Source organism: Pelobates fuscus, chromosome 1 (genome assembly GCF_036172605.1).
Source record: "Pelobates fuscus isolate aPelFus1 chromosome 1, aPelFus1.pri, whole genome shotgun sequence".
Taxonomy (NCBI): domain Eukaryota; kingdom Metazoa; phylum Chordata; class Amphibia; order Anura; family Pelobatidae; genus Pelobates; species Pelobates fuscus.
Window position 1 is genome coordinate 489,786,707 of NC_086317.1, and position 21,049 is coordinate 489,807,755.

At 43.3% G+C, this 21,049-nt stretch overlaps 1 protein-coding gene across 1 annotated transcript in view; it reads right to left on the reverse strand.

The window, feature by feature from the left end:
- Positions 1-14,191: 14,191 nt before the first annotated feature.
- Positions 14,192-21,049, reverse strand: part of LOC134573379 (polyunsaturated fatty acid lipoxygenase ALOX15B-like) — a 57,322-nt gene continuing 50,464 nt past the window's right edge. The window contains exons 13-14 of the mRNA XM_063433113.1: positions 16,180-16,350; positions 14,192-15,189 (exon numbers count right to left, since the gene is read on the reverse strand). Of these exons, the coding sequence (XP_063289183.1) occupies positions 15,010-15,189; positions 16,180-16,350 (351 nt within the window). The 3' untranslated portion in view covers positions 14,192-15,009. The remainder of the gene's footprint in view (positions 15,190-16,179; positions 16,351-21,049) is intronic.

Genomic DNA, 21,049 nt, shown 5'->3' on the forward strand with positions numbered 1-21,049 from the left:
GGTTAAGGTAGCTCCCGAATCCCGCAGTCCCTGAACCTCGTTCCCCTCAAGAGTTACCAGCTGCCGGTGATGTTGCCGGTTATCGGTGGCTCGGACCGACATTACCTCATGCAATATACCCAGGGGTTCCTCCGCATGAACACTCCACAACTCCTGAGTGGCTGGTTCCCTCTGGTAATGGTGAGCAGCCGCCCTGGGCACTGGGTTTGGACGCCCCTGATTCCAGGTGGGCTTGCCACGATTTTGGGTACATTCTCGGGCCATATGCCCCCATTGTTTACAGGAGTGGCATTGGATGTTGGCCCGCCCGTTGTATCTGGAAGGTGGAGGTACATTCCCTTGTGAAGGACGGAACGGGGCGGCTGTGGGCGCTGGAGGTGGTGTAGCGCTAGGTAGTCCTGTGGGTCGGGAGCTTTTGGCTATAGGTCCCTGGTGCCTCCGTGCATCGAAGTGTTGGTCGGCCAATCTAGCCGCTTCAGTTAGGGTAAGGGGTTTCCTGTCCCGCACCCATTCTTGTGTTTCCGGGGATAGTCCATTAAAAAACTGCTCCAGCAACATCAGCTGGCGCAATTCCTCCATGGTGGTGGCTTTGCTGGCCTGTATCCACCCTTGGGAGGCTTGGTCTAGTTTGTGTGCCCATTCTGCGTGCGAATCTCGCTCTGGTTTGCGCAAGGGTCTGAACTTGCGTCGGTATGCCTCTGGAGTAATGGCATACCTCTCCAAGATTGCTTGCTTCACCTTTTCATAATCTTTGCTGTCCTCACTGGGCACAGCACGGTAAGCTTCGGCTGCCCGACCTGCTAGCTTGCTTGCTAGCAGTTGCACCCATACTGTCCGCTCTAACTCATGTAGATCACACAGTCTCTCAAAGCCTTGCAAGTACCCATCGATCTCATCTTTTTCCTCGCAAAAGGCTTTGAAGGCCTGGTACGGGATCTTGGGCTTTACTGGGTTGTAGAGGGACCCTGTGTTGGACTCAGTTCGAGTCAGGGTGTGCTGCGGGCTGTGTGCCATTACGTATTCCTGCACATTTGCCATCACCATATGCATCATGGCCTCCGATATAGGCTGCGGCAAAAATGCTAGCCTGGTCCTCATCTCTCTTTCATAGAGCGTTTCTTCCATGACTGCTGGGGGTGTAGTGCTGCGGGCTTGGTCTCCCTCCATCAGCTCGGCAATTAGTACCGCTGTTACAAATCGCTATTTGTAACTGGCCCTTTAAATGAGAAATTGCCCTGCTTCCCTGGATTGTGGAGAAGCATGTTTGCCAGCCTCCTGCCTCATGACTATGGCCCCTGGAAGATTGTGCCCCTGAAAACTTATTAACATTTATTGGGTGTGTATGGCCCTTTAAGAACCGTCTGGGGACATATTGTGACTTTGCTGAACAATGTCCCTTTAAGACTATGTCCCCAGACCTGTAAAATAACTTGCCCCTGGCTTTCTCCCACTTGGTTCAGTAAATAGGGCTTACTGAACCAAGTACCACACAGGCGGACCACCCAGAAGCTAAAGTGTGCAGGCAATTTACCTCCCAGGCTGTGAGGTTACTGCCGGTTAATTGCCGAGCGCTGGGTGGCCGCCATTCGGCAGCCGAACACGTGGCGGCGGCCATTTTAGTCATTCGAATGCGGTCAGCGGTGTATGCTAAAGATTCTGTGGAACCAAAATCGGCTACACATTCTGCCGAACACCGCTGACCCTTACCTTCTTCCATACTGAACTTGCAGCTCCAGAGACTAAGTCCCGTTCGAAATGTCCCGCTCGGTCATAAAGGGACTTCCAGCTAACTTTTGATCCACTTGAGGGATTTGGCTGATTTTTGGAAGTGTTTATGTTTGATGTATGCTGAGTCTGAATATGTAACTTTTATTGACATTGAATGTATGGTTTTAAAGTTACAGTGTGTATGTGAAAACTGTATTTTTATTGTATGTAATAATGGGTTTAACTGTTTATCTGAGGGGAGGGAACCTGTGGGCTGTACTATGCTGTTATTGGTTAATTTCATCCTCCCCCTGGGAGTGTCCTGTGTGTACCTTATCCTAATAAAAAGCAGGCTGGGTGTTCCAGTCCTCAGACCTCTTCTGACCCTCAATACGTAGCCGTGTCTCGTTATTGGAGGGAACTGCTATATCACACTGGGGATTGCTATGCGCTGCATATTCCCCTGAGCTCTTAATCACTTAGCTCTTGTAAGAGCTTGTTCCGGATACGCTCTCCTGGAGGAGAGGTCTTCCCCACACGGTCCTGGAGGACAGAAGCCGATCCAGGGTGGAAGGAAGACGGCGCGGCTCCAGTTAAGCTACAGCGGTTGTGGAGCCTGCGGTGGTTGTGGTGTCGTCTGCAGTGCTTGGAGTCCTCTGAGAGCGCTAGGAGCATCCATCAACGGAGGGTACTCGGTCGGAGTACACGGAGCTCCGTTACAACCGCCTTGGTTTTGCTGCTGGCTACTTTACCCCTGGCTTCCAGTAGTTCCTTTAATGTCTGTTTCTTTAGTTTAGAGTACTCCGTCTCCATTCACTTCGGCAGTCGGTTCTTTCGTTGGATTCTGCTTGCCATTCCCTTTTCTCATTCGGCAGTTGCAATTTGCACGAATTGCGCTTTCGGCTGTAAGTTCGGATCCCGTCGCTTGCCACCAATTGTAGCGGAGGGCAATAGTAAAATCCCCGATATCCGCTGGTTACACAGGTACATCCACAGTCAGCGCTGAAAAGTAAGACAAGTTCCCCAATCCTCCCAATAACCGGACGAAACACAGTCTGGGAGTCAACTAACTTGCTTTATTCACAGACTTCCATATTTATGCAGTTCCCCTTGCAAGGGGTTTCCTTACAGACATTACAGGGGATTTCTCCCATCAGGCAGCATGATTATCCCAACAGGCATTGCTGCACGAGAGGGATACTCCCACTAAAATGGACGATTAAGTGGATTATCCCCTCGTGCAGCAAAACCGGCAATTTATACAGAAATCTATATTTTACACAGTTTTACTCGCTTTTAGACGAACGACCGTTCGGTAGATAGCTGGGGTCGGCGGGCACCTTTAGTGAGAATACCGCTCCGATCCCAGCTAAACTAACCGAACGCCGCACTAAATACATTAAAACATCGAGTTCGGTTTAAAACTACCGAACATCGATGGGGAACAGAATGTGCCGAACGCGGAACTCCCGAACGCTCTGGAAGCCCAGCGGTGTTCGGATCATTGAGTAGCCGTTTTCAGTTCCAGGCTCTCGACGACCGAACACCGCTGCAGAGACAAAGGATCCAAGATGGCCGACCGCCGCATGGTCGGTAGCCGAACGACGGCCACCTAGGAGAGCCCTTGATTACCGATTGCAACATTGTTGCAATCGGTTAATTGGTGCCACACGACTTGTGAGTGGGTGGTCTACCTGGGGAGCCCGCATTCGTATGGCGAACGGCCCGGATAGCCATGTTTCGTCGAACGAAAGGTTTTGTATGCTGGCAGCGTACGGCTGCCAGCATGCGAACGGCCATATACATCACATACACATTTTAAAGTACACAGTACACATTCAGCCTATGGACAACCTTTAGTAACTATAGTCCAGAAGTGGCTAGGTTTGCCACAGCCAGGGTACTAAGGGAAAGATTCAGGGAACGAGGGTACCCTATAAGATGCCTCAAACAAGCCTACCAAAAGGCACTGGAGAGTGACCGAGAAACCCTTTTGCAGAAAAATAAGAAGGATACGGACAAACAAATTAGGTGTATAGCCACTTATGATGCCGGCTGGGAGGAAGCAAAAAAGATCTTAAGCCGATTCTGGCTACTTTTGACACAAGACCCACACCTAAGGGATATCATCCCCTCTAGAGTGTCGGTCACGGCCAGAAGGGGGAGAAATATAAAAGACATACTGGTACCCAGCCATCTATCCACATCTAGACACACATCAAAAAATTGGTTAACGGTGCAGGGCACATACTAATGTGGGAGATGTGTCACATGTGGCTTCATTGCCAAGGGATCTAAAACAATTACGGATTCGACTGACACCACCACTATCCCCATAAAACTGTTTTTTAATTGTAATACGTCCGGAACATGCAAATGCGGCATGAAGTATGTTGGCAAAACCATACGCCCATTCAAGAAAAGAATAATGGAACACGTCCATTCAGTGACATCAAGTAGAGACACCCCAGTAGCCAGACATGTTAGATCTCACCACATGGATACACCCCGCTGCATCAAATTTGCGGGCATTGAAAAGGTTCTTATGGGTAGGAGAGGGGGTGATCTGGACCAGGCACTCAAAAGAAGGGAATGCTACTGGATCCACAAATTGGACACCCTGTCTCCTAAAGGACTCAACGAGGGATTTACATTTACACCCTTCATTAGTTAAGTGACCCTAAGAAATCCATTATTGTAAATATGTATATATGTATATAAGAATTTGTTTACTCGTGACCCATTCAACACCTAAGATACAATAGGGTTACAATACTTAACATAAGCTAACTCATAATGTGACACTAGCCTAGCACATTAACTTCCTATCATTTAATAAGGAGGCATATGAACCCAATGGTGACTCATATTGAGCATACAGTATCACCAGGGATATCATATACAGACCATATAAGATAGAGATGTGCTTTTTAAAGCAATAAGAGTCTGATATGAGGACAACAGAATTATTTGAATCATATATGTTGATATCCTCTGTTACCTCTACACACCTCGACCCTTCTTAATTAATAAAATATATCCTCCTTGTAGGGCAATAATTAGCCTTCATACCGGGATATGCACATCACACTATATCTCTTTAATAGTATTTCTTTTATGATCTCTGTATACCCTTAATAGATTAAATTGCCCCCTGGTCATATTGCACCCTACAAATAACACACACCCCCGGGGACAACAAATATTTGCTCCCTGGAATATGTGACATGTTTAAGACATAAATTGTGTCATAGTACGGTAATGTGATAGGAATATATATATACTCCCTCTTTACATTTTTTAGGGGAGTAAACTGTGTCCAGAATCGATCTTCAGGATCGATATAATGTGCAACACAATAATCTCGTCATCGCATACCTTTTACGGTCATGTTAATTTCAGGATCACATGGGCGGCAGTATCGCACACGCCCCCAATGATGTGGATGGGCGGAGCTATGATACATAGACCGCCCATTATAATTCTGGCGCGAGAGAATCCCAATAGGTGCGCCCGGTGATTGGCTACCTGACAAAAGGAATGAGTTATAAAAACGAGCCGACGGCAGTGTCATCTTTACCTTTGAGAAAGGCGCTTGCATAGCGCCGAAACGTGCGTTAGGTTATGCTTTTTTAAAACTATCACCGAGCACTTTGTGTGTGTTCACTAGGTGGGGGGAGGTAGATGAGAATATAGGAGTCTGATGGATATATCAGATTAGAGTAATTTGGGGCTTCTTCAAGCTTGTGGCCGTGATTTCTCAGTTTAGCAACTCTACAACAGGAGCACTAGTGTGAATATTCGTATCCTTATGTTGTGCTGTAATTTCTTGGAGAGACTATAGATCCTTTATGTCTGCATAAGATTTCCAGTGGTTATAAAGCATTATACTGAGCAACTTGGGGCATCTAACCCCGTTTGTAGATAATTTAACGCAGATTTTCAGGTGAAGGTTTAGCAACCCTCCAATAATAGCAACAGCGTGTTTATCTGTTGCTTATGCTACTATAACCACAGCAGAAGCTTTCCACCTCTGGGCTAAGCAACATATGTGTGTTTTGTTCTTGGGGCATTTAACCCCTTATACGAACAGTGTATTTTTGGCACTCAGGTGAAGGTTAACTACTTTCCAAGTTATTTAAGCTAGGCTGCAGAATCTCCTGTAGATATTAAACAATTTTTTCCATCTTAGTTCTTAAGCAATATACTAAGCATTTGGGGCGTCTCCAACCCCTTATATGGACAGCTCATCTTTTGGCCCTTTGTTGAAGCCCAGTAATTGAAAGCATTAGCAATAGATTAAATAAGATTTGCTGTCCTGGATACAATTGATACTATGTTCAAGGCTTCATTACCTAACTGTATCAATCCTACTATTGACTAAGTTATAGCTCTACAAAAGATACTATCCTATTTCTTTTAATGGCTTTTTTAGTCCTCAACAAGCTTTGTCTATTCTATACACAGACTTCATAGATACCTAAGTAACCCCTGGTTAGAGGGTCTTAAGTACCTTACTGTGTATAACTTAATTGCTCACTCCTGTCTCACTTGTATACATTACTACCTCCCTCAATTTGATTTATTAGATGTGTTAGCAGTATTTATAAGTTTCCTTTATCTTTTTGGGGAATTTATACCCTATAATAAAGGTGTTTTTTATTTTCTGTCCATACAAGAGTAAACTCATAGAATCTTTCTTGGTGCCCCTGAGCTCTTTTTTGGGCTTGGGTCCACCTGCAGTTCCTATCAGCACCGTAGACACCATAAGTACTGCAGACTGCACGAACCGCCGCTGCTGGGCTGGGATCTCGACGTCTGCTATCCATCCTGGACCTATGACCAGGCTCCAGTGGGTGAACCTCTTCCTTCTGTAGAGTGAAGCAGGATCAGGAACAAGAGCTCTTACAAGAGCTCAGTAGCTAAGGGAGTATGAAGGGCATAGCAATCCCTGTAGTGATTATAGCTGTCCCCTCCAAACATGAGTCAAAGCTGCGAGTTGAGGGTCAAGTAGAATTGTTTTAATGAGCACAAAGGACTTTCTTTAATACAGGTTTTCCCACAAGGTTACCACCCACATGGACCTTATGGTACATAGGGTTACAACAGCCAATCAATACAGTACAGCACAGTCAGACACTCCCAGCTAAGGCACACCAACCCTCCCCTCTGCCTGTGATATAATTACTGAACACAGTAGGCTAACTTAATTATCACAAGCAGGAAAATATACAGCTTTACACAATATTCATAACTTCAAAACTATACATGCAATTTCCATAAACTTTTCTGAACAAGCATAATCAGTGAACAAACATATTCAAAAATCATACGAATTGGTCCAGTGGTTTGGAAGATATCTGGAAGTCATATTTGACCAACTGCAAGCCTGGCTTTCATGCCCAAAACAGTTCCACAGATTTAGGCTGTCTGGCCGGTCTATTTTCTCCTCTAACCTGGAGATAATTGGCTTAAGTGGCAATTATCTCCAGGTACAGAAAATATCTCTAAGTCTAAAAACTGTTACAAAAACTATATAAAAATACATAACTCTTGTAATACAATGTTTAACCTTTATGTCCAACATATCCCCAGATAGCTTGGATCTGAGTGCTCAATATGTCCGAAAAGCGCATAGATCTCACAAATACAGTTGGATCGCCATGGATTTAAACAATAGCAAGGGCTGATGAGAGATTGAGGAGGGACAAAGCAGCCAGTTTCAACTGGTCTGGCAGTGTCCCTGGGACAACGCCCTGCTGGAGAACAATGGGACAAGAAAAAGGAGGAGGGGAAGAGGCACATTTTCCCATGGAATTAAAGGGGCAGAAAAAGTGTTTTAAAATCCAAGAAGCCCAAATAGACTTTTTAAATGGCAATACACCCCAGTGGCCATAGTCACAGGACAGGAGGCTGGCAATCAGGCTCCTCCAAAAGCCAGGGGCAAAGGGCAGTTTGTCACATATGAAAACTATGGGAATTAGTAGATTAGTAGATTACTAACATTTTGGACGGAACACGTCCAGTAGGATACACATTCACAAATTATTGTTTGATTGCTTTTTGCTAGTGTATTGATCATTTGAAGAACTTTTCACACACCGACCAGCTGCCACATAATTAACCTTCGCACTACTGAGCTGCCAGTGGGCAAATAGTTCAGATTTATTAAATCCCCAACTTGGATTTGAAGCTTTTTGGTCTGGTATTTCAATAATACTGGATGAGGGCCCACAATAACACTGAGTGGAAATCCCTGTAACAATGAAAGTTAGGCTGGTTTAGCATCATCAAATGTAGTTCACAAACATCAAGTATTAGAGAGAGAACGTCAGGCACTAACTGATAGCGCTATATACTATAACTGCGTCTCTTCTTATATAGCCTACCAATAATTTACATACTACACTATATACTATAACTGTGTCTCTTATATAGCCTACCAATATTTTAAATACTACACTATATACTATAACTGTGTCTCTTCTTATATATCTTACCAATATTTTAAATACTACACTATATATTATAACTGTGTCTCTTCTTATATATCCTACCAATATTTTAAATACTACACTATATACTGTAACTGTGTCTCTTCTTATATAGTCTACCAATATTTTACATTCTACACTATATACTATAACTGTGTCTCTTCTTATATAGCCTACCAATATTTTACATACTACACTATATACTGTAAGTGTATCAATTCTTATATATCCTATCAATATTTTACATACTACACTATATACTGTAAGTGTATCAATTCTTATATATCCTACCAATGTTTTACATACTACACTATATACTGTGAGTGTATCAATTCTTATATAGCCTACCAATATTTTACATACTACACTATATACTGTAAGTGTATCAATTCTTATATATCCTATCAATATTTTACATACTACACTATATACTGTAAGTGTATCAATTCTTATATATCCTACCAATGTTTTACATACTACACTATATACTGTAAGTGTATCAATTCTTATATATCCTATCAATATTTTACATACTACACTATATACTGTGAGTGTATCAATTCTTATATAGCCTACCAATATTTTACATACTACACTATATACTATAACTGTGTCTCTTATATAGCCTACCAATATTTTACACACTACACTATATATTATAACTGTGTGTCTTCTTATATATCCTACCAATATTTTACATACTACACTATTGTAACGGCACCCCTAGGCATAAAAGGGGTTAAACCGCCGTTTAGAAGATCTTCCCCTTCCAGAGACACAGGCACAGCTACTGCAGAACACCAAACTCCCGAGCAGGAACCTCACGAATAGCTGTTAGCAGCTGAACAGGAAAAGTACCCAAGCAGCTTACACTCCTGGCAATCACTATCTAACAGCATACAGTAAATCCCCCCAAGAACGAGACAAAGCTCTGTGTTGAGGGTCAAACAGCGAACAGACAGAGCTGTGGGTTTATTGTTCTTATATACACATTGGTACCACCCACAGGGTTTTGGAAAACAACCAATAAACACGTACAATACACCCAGACACTCCCACACAAAATCCTCCCCTCTGCCTGTGATACAATTACCTTACACAATGGGTAATTTAATGATCACAGGCAGAGAAATACAGTTTTTCCACATTATTCATAACTTTAAAAGTATGCATCACATTCACATAAAACTTCAGAATCAGCATACTCCAAACACAAACATACGTCAAAATCATACAAATTGGTCCAGTGGTTCAAAGATAGATCGTAGTCCTTTGTGACCAAATGAAGTATGGCTTTTCTGCCCAAAACCAGTTCCACAGAGTCTTCTATCCTGGAGATAATTGGGAAGTAATCCAATTATCTCCAAGGACAGAGGCAAAACTTTATTGAACACATGTCAGCAAAAGACAAGAAAAAATACATAAAATATATATCCTTCCAATGTTTTATATACTACACTATATACTGTAACTGTGTTTCTTATATATCCTATCAATATTTTACATACTACACTATATACTGTAAGTGTATCAATTCTTATATATCCTACCAATATTTTACATACTACACTATATACTGTAAGTGTATCAATTCTTATATATCCAATCAATATTTTACATACTACACTATATACTGTAACTGTTTCTCTTCTTATATCCTATAGATATTTTACATATAGGTTTTTAGCTATTTGCTCGCTTGCTGCTAGTACTGCCAGAATTTAAAGCATTTGGTCTGGGTTCAGCTGTCGGGCAGTGTTCAGCCTAGTTGATATCTGGATCAAACTGCAAAATCCAGAAATTGTTGAATAGAACAAACAATGTCCGACATATACAGTCCAGAGGGCCTTATATGCAGACAGATGGTTTTGCTCCATTCGGTATGGGGGTTCAGACTTAGTAAATAACCCCATATACTGTATCTGTAGTTAGTAGAAAATCTTCCCAGAAATATGAATCCACAAAGGACAAGAAAAGTGCATATACTGTGATATTGTATACAACTATAACAATTTTGTCAGGGCTCCGCGGGCAGCTGTGAGGGGAGGCTGCAATCCTCTCGCAGCACTCACCCTCGGTCCGTCGCCGCCCGCGGCCCCCCCTCCCCTTACCAGTCAGCGAGCGGCGTCCTCTCCTCCTCCCAGCGGCAGCATGTCTAACGCTGCACGCTGGGAGCCGGCACTGATATCAGAACGCCGGGGTCACTCACGTGACCCGGCGTTAAAGCTACAGCGCAACAATCACAGTGGGGGGTATAGATATCCCCCACGTGTGATTGTTAATTCTGATTGGAAGTTATCCAATCAGAATTAAGATAAGGATATAAATACTTACCTTTCCTGTCTCTCAGTTCCCTGTTGTGGTCTTTGCTTGCTAGTATTGATACTGAACTTGTGTTTTCTGGTTACGTACTCTCTGGCTTGTTAATCTGACTTTGTGACTTTCTCCTACCCTTTGACCTCGGCTTGTTTCTCGTTATTCTGTCTTCTAGTTCCCCTTACTCGGCTTGTCTCCTGACTATTCTGTGTGTGCTTAGCCCAGCCACTCTAAGGTCCGGTACTGCACCTTTTCTGTGTGTGTGTGTGTGTTAGCGGGTTGGGTTCCCCGAATCGTGACAAATTTAATTCAAGGTTGCACTTATCAAGTAAGCAAACAGCAGACTTATATCCACTGGCAAGTGGTTCAAAAAGAGAACCTTCCAATCCTGGGAGATACAGTGGCCGGTAGATAACACAAATATAAATGAAGAATCAAATGAACAAATAAAAAGAATAAAATTGGACATATAAAACAAAAAATATATGTAAAAGTCCAAGTATCCAATGCGTTTGCCATGAGCTGACTTCTTCAGGGATATAAACTTCTTAAAAACCTTCTAGTTTTTATAGTAGTCCATGTGGGGCTTGCAGGTGTTCTCCATAAATATCATGCGTTCCATCATGGAATGCAGTTTCCGGATTCGGTGTGTGAGTACTTCCTGTTTCCTTTGTAGGACGTAAGCCGGGACTTCCTGTTCTGATAGAGGTAGCATGCAGAATTTTCTTGCTTTGTGGAACACAAACTGGAACTTCCTGTTCCGGCATGGGGATAAGTCGAGAATGTACTGTATCCACATAGATGGTGTAATGTAAATCTGGTGTACGGAAACAGTGGTGTGTAACCAACGTTTCTATGTAATGTGTGAAAAAGGATTACTCCGGTCTTATAGGCACAAATGTATTATAAAGGTCTCCGAGAGAGAATATATATGTGCATAAAAAAAATATATGGAAAATGTATAGAAAAAATAAAAAGTGTAAAATATATAAAATATATACTGAAGACCTATTGAAAATGATGCAAAGTGTATGAAATGAATGCAGCTGTTGCCTGTATTACTATCAGCATGCTATTCACTCCAATAAGTACATAAAATACAATATTGTAGTCCAAAAACACAATTAACATTCATTAAGATAAACATTGAATGAACAATATGTAGTTATTTTGGGGGTGGTATATATCTGAACTGGTAGCCTTCATTGACTCGGCTTTTCCTCGATTTTTATTTTTTGCCTAACGTTTGTGATACCTTCGACAATTTGGAATTATTCTTAGTTCAGCAATTACACGCCTTTGTTGCACAAAGTGTTTAATTAACAGCAGAGATCAGTGAAATAATGTGACGGGTCACACTGCAAGCAGTATGAAAAATCCAAATATCAGTTGAGAGCCGAGCGTCTTACAACATTTGTTCAAATACAAATTCTCTTGTGGTTTACTCTGAGCATTTGTTTGGTTTTACAACTGGGGCAAAGAGAGACATAAGAAGATGTTTAAAGCTATAAACAGGATACAGACTTGAAACCTTCACCCCCATCTAGTTTACAATAATATCGCAATATCCTTGTCTGGAATATTAATAAAATAAATGTCAAACATCAACATGAAGATCAATAGTGTAATTCCAAAGTGAGTTTAATTGTCATATATTTACATTACATTCTGAACTACCATCATAAAAGTAAATGGACCAAAATCAGTTTGCTCTAAAACGTTTTACTAATCCTTTGATTAAGGTCTACAGTGATCCAGGAGATTGGCAAAACCCATTGGATGTACCATTTATCCCTCCGGGGAATCATATACATGTAGGTAATGGCGTATTCTGGACCAGTCACAGAATCTGCTGGTGGATTAAGTCCTCTGTAACAACTGTTTAAAAGCTGTACAAGTCCTCTGTAAGGCCTATCGTGATGCAGTTGTAGGGGTTTTCCCAGGGGTCAAGTCCAGGGGAATAAAGTGTGGGAAGTCACTCGAGTTCCACCCTCACCCCACCACCAGAAAAAAACAAAACTTGTATGCATATATAAATGCGTACACACACACTCAGGTGCACACATACACTCACAGACACACACACTCACAGACACACACACAGACTCACAGACACAAATTCACAGATAGACACACATACTCTCACAGACACATACACTCCCAGACACACACATACACACACACACACATACATACACACACTCCCAGACACACACACACACACACACACTCCCAGACACATGCACTCACAGACACACACACATACATACACTCACATACACACACTCTCCCAGACACATACACTCACAGACACACACTCACAGACACACACACACAGACACACACACACATACACACACATACACTCCCAGACACATACACACACACTCCCAGACACGTACACACACACACTCCCAGACACGTACACACACACACATACACTCACAGACACACACACTCACACACTCCCAAACACATACACACTCACAGACACATACACACATACACTCACAGACACACACACACACACACACACACATACACTCACAGACACACACACACACACACATACACAAAAATTATCTGTATATTTTTTTTAAATTTAAAAATGTCCACCCAGCCTCCCTACCTGGAGAGCTGGCGTGGACATGTCCCTGGGGTCCAGTGGGGCCTCAGTGCGGCCGGCTCGCTGTGTTCTCTCTGCTCCTTCTCGCCGCGCGGGCTGTCTACTGATGCCGGGAGCCGGAAATGACATCATATTCCGGCTCCCAGCATCAGCAAACGGCGCAGCGAGAGGGAGCAGAGAGAACACAGCTCCCTCGCCGCGTCTGACAGCGAGACAAGAGCCGGCCGGGGGGTACCTTCAGGTGGCCATTAGGCCACCTCTTGGGCCCCCCATGACAGGCGGAACACGGGGGCATTTGGGGGCGGCATTTTTTGCTACCCCCTGAGTGCCTGCAGGACCACAAACGGGAACGGCGTTCCTGCTCTAAAAAAAGTGCAGGAACGCCGTTCCCACGCGTTCCTGCAGGACTTGAGCCCTGGGTTTTCCCTTTAATTTCTTTAAAATATAATTGACGCATGTGGGACCTTGATGAACACAAATTGGTTTACTTTCATTCAGAGCCCCGCTCCCTGTGCATACAGTTCTGTAATATGTGTGTGAAACAAACTATTGCCACGAGCCACGTCAGAGATTAGCAGAAAATGACCACACGTTGACAGAACATGTGCGGTACCCCGCTTTGTTTAATTTAGAAAATGATCTAGGAATCCCAGGATGCTATCTTTCAGATTTGATGTATTACTTATTTTTCAGAAGACAGTCTACGGATACTTTAACCCCTTCCCTACAACTAGCATGTAAACATGTAGATAGTACCATGCAAAGCAAAATAAAATTCAAGAAATCCCATGTACACTACAGAATATGTTGGCACTGGATTATTATTTATATTATTCCATATCCTCTCTTGCTTTTATGTGGGATTTGGAGGACCCCTGTTTTATTTTCAAACTATCCATTGATTGTATGTGCTAATCCAATTACTATATATCACAGATCACTTGAGGATGTTTTACTTTGTTTATTTTTATGTAATATATGTTGTATATTTTACAGAAGTACAATAGAAGCATAGACTATTCCAGGACAAAGCATCAAACCAGAGGCAAAGAATGAAGAATCTTTTATTTGCACCGAGGATTAGCCCCTATCCACATTACATTTCATTTATGGTGACACCAACTCATATGGGAAAATATACTGGAACTCTGGAAATATACTGGAAAATAAACTGGAACTCATAACAACACAATGACATACTTATAAAGGGGTGGGGAAGAAAACGACAGACAAGAAATATGTCCCCTGTCTGCAGAAACCATAATATGCATATCTATCTGAATATGCAAATTAACAAGCCTTGCTATTCAGGTAGTGCTGATAACGGCTTTAAAATCTTTACAGCCAACAGATGGCGCTGTACAGGCTCCACTGCCAAATCCATCTAGTTAGTAGAAAGTCAGCAGGACAGGAGAGCACACAAAACATTAAACAATTAACAGTTACATTACACACAATTACCTTATACACACTCTGTGACTTAACCACAAGATTAGTCTGGTGACCTACACAAAGTGTCCATCTTATGCTCCTGACGATGGGGACTACAGTCACACTAGATTTTAGCTGCAGTGAGAAGGAATAATCTCTCTATAGGTTTTACATCACTTCCACATCGTCCCAACAACCAAACAGCTCGTCATGCTCTAAATACAGATAGTTTGGAGAAGGAATGAGATGGTGAAGTTGATGGGTGGATGGCAAAAGGAGTAACGCCTGGAATCATCTACAGCAGCAGAACTTAGATAAGCAAAGAGAAATGATTGGATATTGAATCAGTTTTTTCTGAAAAGCATATATGAGATTAGGATTTAGTGGTTGGCCGTTTAGTCTGGTGAAATGTTCTTCTGTCACTTTCATTGTGGGTTAAATGGACACGCTGTTCTCAATCCTCTCGGGATCCAGATACGGGTAAGTCAGATTCTTGCTTTTGTTCCTCTCTTTAATTTGACTGGAAATTTCAGACAGCTTTGTCTGGAATTCCTGAATGTATTTCTTTGGCGCTTCCTCTGTGAAATGTTCGTCTGGGTAATTACCGAGAGGTCTCTGTAAGAAAGAAAGAGAATGAGAGAGCGTTACACATCACTATCTGTACCATCAGGATATGTTTCAATTACTGGAAGAGTCTGTTCATCCTCGTGATCCCAGATCTCCAACTCTCGTATACATTAAAAAAAATCAGCTAAATTATGAATGAGTTTCTCTTTTCTGAATTACATATTATTGTGCTTTTTGCTCCTTGAAGGAACCAATAAATAGAAGTTTATGGGTGTGGGATCCTGCAACACAACTACGTGGTACTCCGGCAGCCGAGAATCTCGAATACACAGTGAGTAAACAATTAAGTAGTAACGTGGAACCCATGCCCATGGACTCCAATCACCATATGGTGCCTACAGTGTTTCTTTAAATGGCAGACTGAGAATGTTATGTGTAACAGGGAAAAACATTTAAAACTTTCCAAGTGAAATGTAAGTTTAGGTTCAGCATTTCGAGGATAATTTAACAGATCGTAGATTCCGACTTGTCTCCTTAACCAGTGTATGACCATTTATACTTTCACTAATGACTCCACGTGTGATTTATTGCCCTCTAACCTTCATTATACTGAGATAACCAAGGGAGGTTATAAGTAGATGGCATACATCCATTTGCTGCGTTTCTCAAGCAATGTGTGGATGAGAGTCTTGCGGTGCAACAATGAGGGGAATGGTGTGAAGATGGGATCCCTATTACAGTATATTATTTATTGTGATATAGAGTATCACAATTTGTAACCCTAGGTTATTAGCCAGGCCTTAAAAGTTACTCACCCCTGCAAGCCATAGTATACCCCCCGGGTGGAATTTCTACTTGGCAATGGACAGTGGCGAGTGAAATGTTTATACTTGTGGCATATATTTAATACATTTTGAGTATTTTGCCTGTCCTAATGTTATTAGTGGTTTTGATCATGTTTATATTTAAAATAGACAATGCTGTCCCCTTTTCGCTGTACCTTTACACACTGTGGGATCTCATGTGACAGATACTCACCCGGTCCTGGGGTTCGTTGCTCAGCACCCAGACCACTGTCATAGTTCTCGTTGTCGTGTTAACTTGTGGCAAGATCTGCAGGATGCTGTCCAAGGTGGCCGTGCCTTTTATGGTAGGAGGGGGCTTCCTCATGGACGATGGACAATTCGGCATCCAGGAGCAGAAGTCAAACTGAGGCAGAGACAGGTTACAAAACCAGATATAAAGGAAACATCTTCACAGACTAATAACATTCATTGCACCATCTGGTTATTAACTGATTATACGCTATTGATAATATGTTCCACCAATAAAGTGCTTTATTTATTTCTCTGGTCAATACCCAAATATAATTGGAGCAAGATTGATTCTCCCCCAGTTTTTCAGTACTCACACACATCCTTAATACATGTGTACATAGCCATACTGTGAGCCTCCAGTAAACTCTGAGCTAGAACTAGCTCCTTCTAACTTGGACCATCTTCCATTGCTCTCATCACCCCTTGTAATACAGAAACATACATTACACGGCACATACACCCATCCCATGCTTCCACTTTTATATTGATTATAGCTGAGCTTGAGATGCAGGTAAGTGGAAGGTTCTACCTAGCAGCTACAATGGGGATGTCTGGCTAGGTCCTCAGTCTCATTGCTTGGTACCCGCAATACAGGTTGGAGGACTTTGATAATTACCCATAACTTTCCTGCTGTTACTGGATACCTAGCACTTTCAGTGTAATGAAATCCCAAACTTGTCTCTGGATTTATATTATACATAAACAGAACAAACCTCTGTAACCTGTGTGAAAAAAACTAAAACAGAAACGCAGAGGAGACCGGAGTTAGAAAGCGGAGAGGAGAAGAGGTTAATGTGGAGGGAGCAATGCTTTAATTTTCTCTTCCAATCATTGACCTCAGAACACTGAGAGATACTTATCGCATTGCTATCAGCGCTGAGGAATATGTTGACACTATATACCGTATATACTCGAGTATAAGCCGAGTTTTTCAGCACATTTTTTGTGCTTAAAAACCCCAACTCGGCTTATACTCGAGTCAATAGTCTGTATTATGGCAATTTGCATTGCCATAATACAGACTGGGGCTGTGGGGGCTGCAGAGAGCGTTACTTACCTGTCCTGCAGCTCCTGTCAGCTCTCTCCTCCTCCGCGCCGTCCGTTCAGCACCTCGGTCAGCTCCCAGTGTAAACTGGGAGCTGACAGAGGGAGCTGCACGGACGGCGCGGAGGAGGAGAGAGCTGACAGGAGCTGCAGGACAGGTAAGTTACAGCTCTGCCAGCCCCCCTCTCCCCCCCCACTGAACTGCCAATGCTGGACCACCAGGGAAGGAGCCCCCCTCCCTGCCATATATCAAGCAGGGAGGGGGGACGAAAAAAAAATAATTAGGGATAATAAAAAAAATATAATAATTAAATAATAAATAATACAATAATAATAATTAAATTAAATAAATAAAAATAATAAATAATAATAAAAAAAATTAAAATAATAAAAAAAAATTAAATAAAAAATTGCCCACCCCCCACCAAGGCTCTGCAACACACACATACACACACACTGCATTCATACACACACACTGCATTCATACACACACACACACACACACTGCACTCATACACACACACTGCATTCATACACACACACACACACACTGCACTCATACACACACACTGCACACACACACACTGCACACACACACACAGCACTCATACACTGCACTGCACTCATACACTGCACTCATACACACACACTGCACTCATACTGCATTCATATACACACGCTGCACTCATACACACGCTGCACTCATACACACACACTGCACTCATACTGCATTCATATACACACGCTGCACTCACACACACGCTGCACTCATACACACACGCTGCACTCATACACTCACACTGCACTCATACACACACACTGCACTCATACACACACACTGCACTCATACACACGCTGCACCCATACACACGCTGCACCCATACACACGCTGCACCCATACACACGCTGCACCCATACACACGCTGCACCCATACACACGCTGCACTCATACACACGCTCAGGGCCGGCCTTAGGCATTTGGGCGCCCTGTGCAAAAAAATCTTCACAGCGCCCCCCCCTTCCCGTCCCCCCCTCCCCCACTCCTTACCCCTTCCCACACACACACACACGCAGACAGTCACACACACGCGCAGACAGTCACACACACACACACACACACACAGGCAAACAGACACACACACACACACAGTCAGACACACACACTCACTAACAGACAAACACACTCACAGACACACACTAACAGACACAGACACACACACACACTAACATACAGACACACACTAACATACACACACACTAACATACACACAGACACACACACACACACACACACACACACAGTCTCACACACACACACACACACACATGCAAACAGACACACACACACAGTCAGACACACACACTCACTAACAGACAAACACACTCACAGACACACACTAACAGACACAGACACACACACACTAACATACACACACTAACAGACAGACACACACTAACATACACACACACTAACATACACACAGACACACACTAACAGACACACACTAACATACACACAGACACACACTAACATACACACACTAACATACACACACACACTAACAGACACAGACACACACTAACATACACACTAACAGACACACACTAACATACACACACACACTAACATACACACACTAACAGACACAGACACACACTAACATACACACTAACAGACACAGACACACACTAACATACACACACACACACAGACACACACTAACACACACACACACACACACCCACATTAACACATTTTGTAACATTTATTTAGACCCCCCCCCCAGCCTCCTTACCTTTGGGAATGCTGGGGGGGGGTCTCTTCCTCCCTGGTGGTCCAGTGGCTGCTGGGCGGTCGGGCGGCGCTGGCGGGCGGGCGGCTGGCGAGGGAGCACTTCCTCTGAGCTGTATGCTCAGCTCCCTCGCGCGCTGCAGAGTGAGGCTGGGAGCCGGAATATGATGTCATATTCCGGCTCCACCTCCCAGCCACACTGTGCGGCGCGCGAGGGAGCTGAGCATACAGCTCAGAGGAAGTGCTCCCTCGCCAGCCGCCCGCCAGCGCCGCCCGACCGCCCAGCAGCCAGGCATGTCTGTTAGCCGCAAGGCTAACAAGACATTTGCCTTGGGCATTTGGGGGCGGCTTTTTTTGCCGCCCCCTGGAAAATGCCGCCCAAGGCAAATGTCTTGTTAGCATTGCGGCTAACAGACATGCCGTGTGAGCTATGCGGCCGCAGGGCGCCCCCTGCACCATGGCGCCCTGTGCGGCCGCACAGCTCGCACACCCCTAAGGCCGGCCCTGCACACGCTGCACTCATACACTCACGCTGCATTCATACACTCACGCTGCATTCATACACTCACACTGCATTCATACACACACACTGCATTCATTATACACACACTGTAAATAAATATTCAATTAATATATTTTTTTTAGGATCTAATTTTATTTAGAAATTTACCAGTAGCTGCTGCATTTCTCACCCTAGTCTTATACTCGAGTCAATAAGTTTTCCCAGTTTTTTTGGGTAAAATTAGGGGCCTCGGCTTATATTCGGGTCGGCTTATACTCGAGTATATACGGTAAATAATTGCAACTGTAACAGGAAAAGTTTGTCTCATACTGGTCACAGCCACTAGAATATCCTGCCTTGCAGTGGTGGAACTACCATGGTCGCAGGGGTCGCAGCTCCAGGGGTCTGGGCTGCACTGTAGACCCCTCCTAATGCATCCAGTAGAGTAACTACTAAGATCCCCACTGGACCCCATGGAGAAGACCTACACTAGCTCTCCCAAAGGTAGGGACGCTGGATGGGCCTCAAAAAATAGAACCACAATAATTAAATGAATTTGAGTGTGTGTGCAAGAATTTGTAAATGTGTGTCTCTGTCAGTGTCTGTTAGTGAATGTGTCAGTTTAAAATCATTGAGAGTGGGTGTCAGTGTGGCTGTCAGTGAGTGACGTGTCAAATCAATGAGATTATGTATCTGTCTTTGAGAGTGTCTGGCACTGTCAGTGTGTGTGTCTGTCTGTCAATAAGTGTGTCTGTCAGTGTATGTGTGTGTATGTGTGTTTGTCAGCAAGAGTTTCAAATCATTGAAAGTGCGTGTCAGTCAGTGATATTATGTGTCATTGATAGAGTGGGTCTGCAAGAGTGTATGTATGTGTCAGTGAGTGTTTGTGTCAAATCAGAGTGTGTCTTTTTTTAATTTGTGAGTGTTTGTGTCAAATCAGTGTGTGTCTGTCAGTGACTGTATTTATCAGTCAATGAGTGTGTGTGTGTTTGTCAGTATGTATGTGTCTGTCTGTCTGTCAGTGAGTGTGTGTAAAATTGGTGAGAGTGTGTGTGTCTGTCAGTGAGAGTGTGTGTCTGTCAGTGTGTGTCAAATCAATGAGGGTGTGTCTGTCAGTGAGTGTGTGTGTCAAATCAGTGAGAGTGTGTGTATGTCAGTGAGTCAATGTGTTTGTCTGTCAGTAAGTGCGTGTGTGTCTGTCAGTGAATCCGTGTATGTCAGTGTATTTCTGTCAGTGAGTGTGTATGTGTTTCTGTCACTGAAAATGTGTGTTGGTTAAACCGTTTCTGTGTCAATTACTGTGTGTCTGTCAGTGAGTGTGTGTGTGTGTGTGTGTGTGTGTGTGTGTTAGTAAGTGTATGTCAGTGTCTGTGTATCAATGAGAGTGTGAAGGGGACCTTTCTATGATTTTCTATGATTCTTGCACCAGGGCCATGTGATTCCTAGTTACGCCTTTGCTGCCTTGGTATTCTA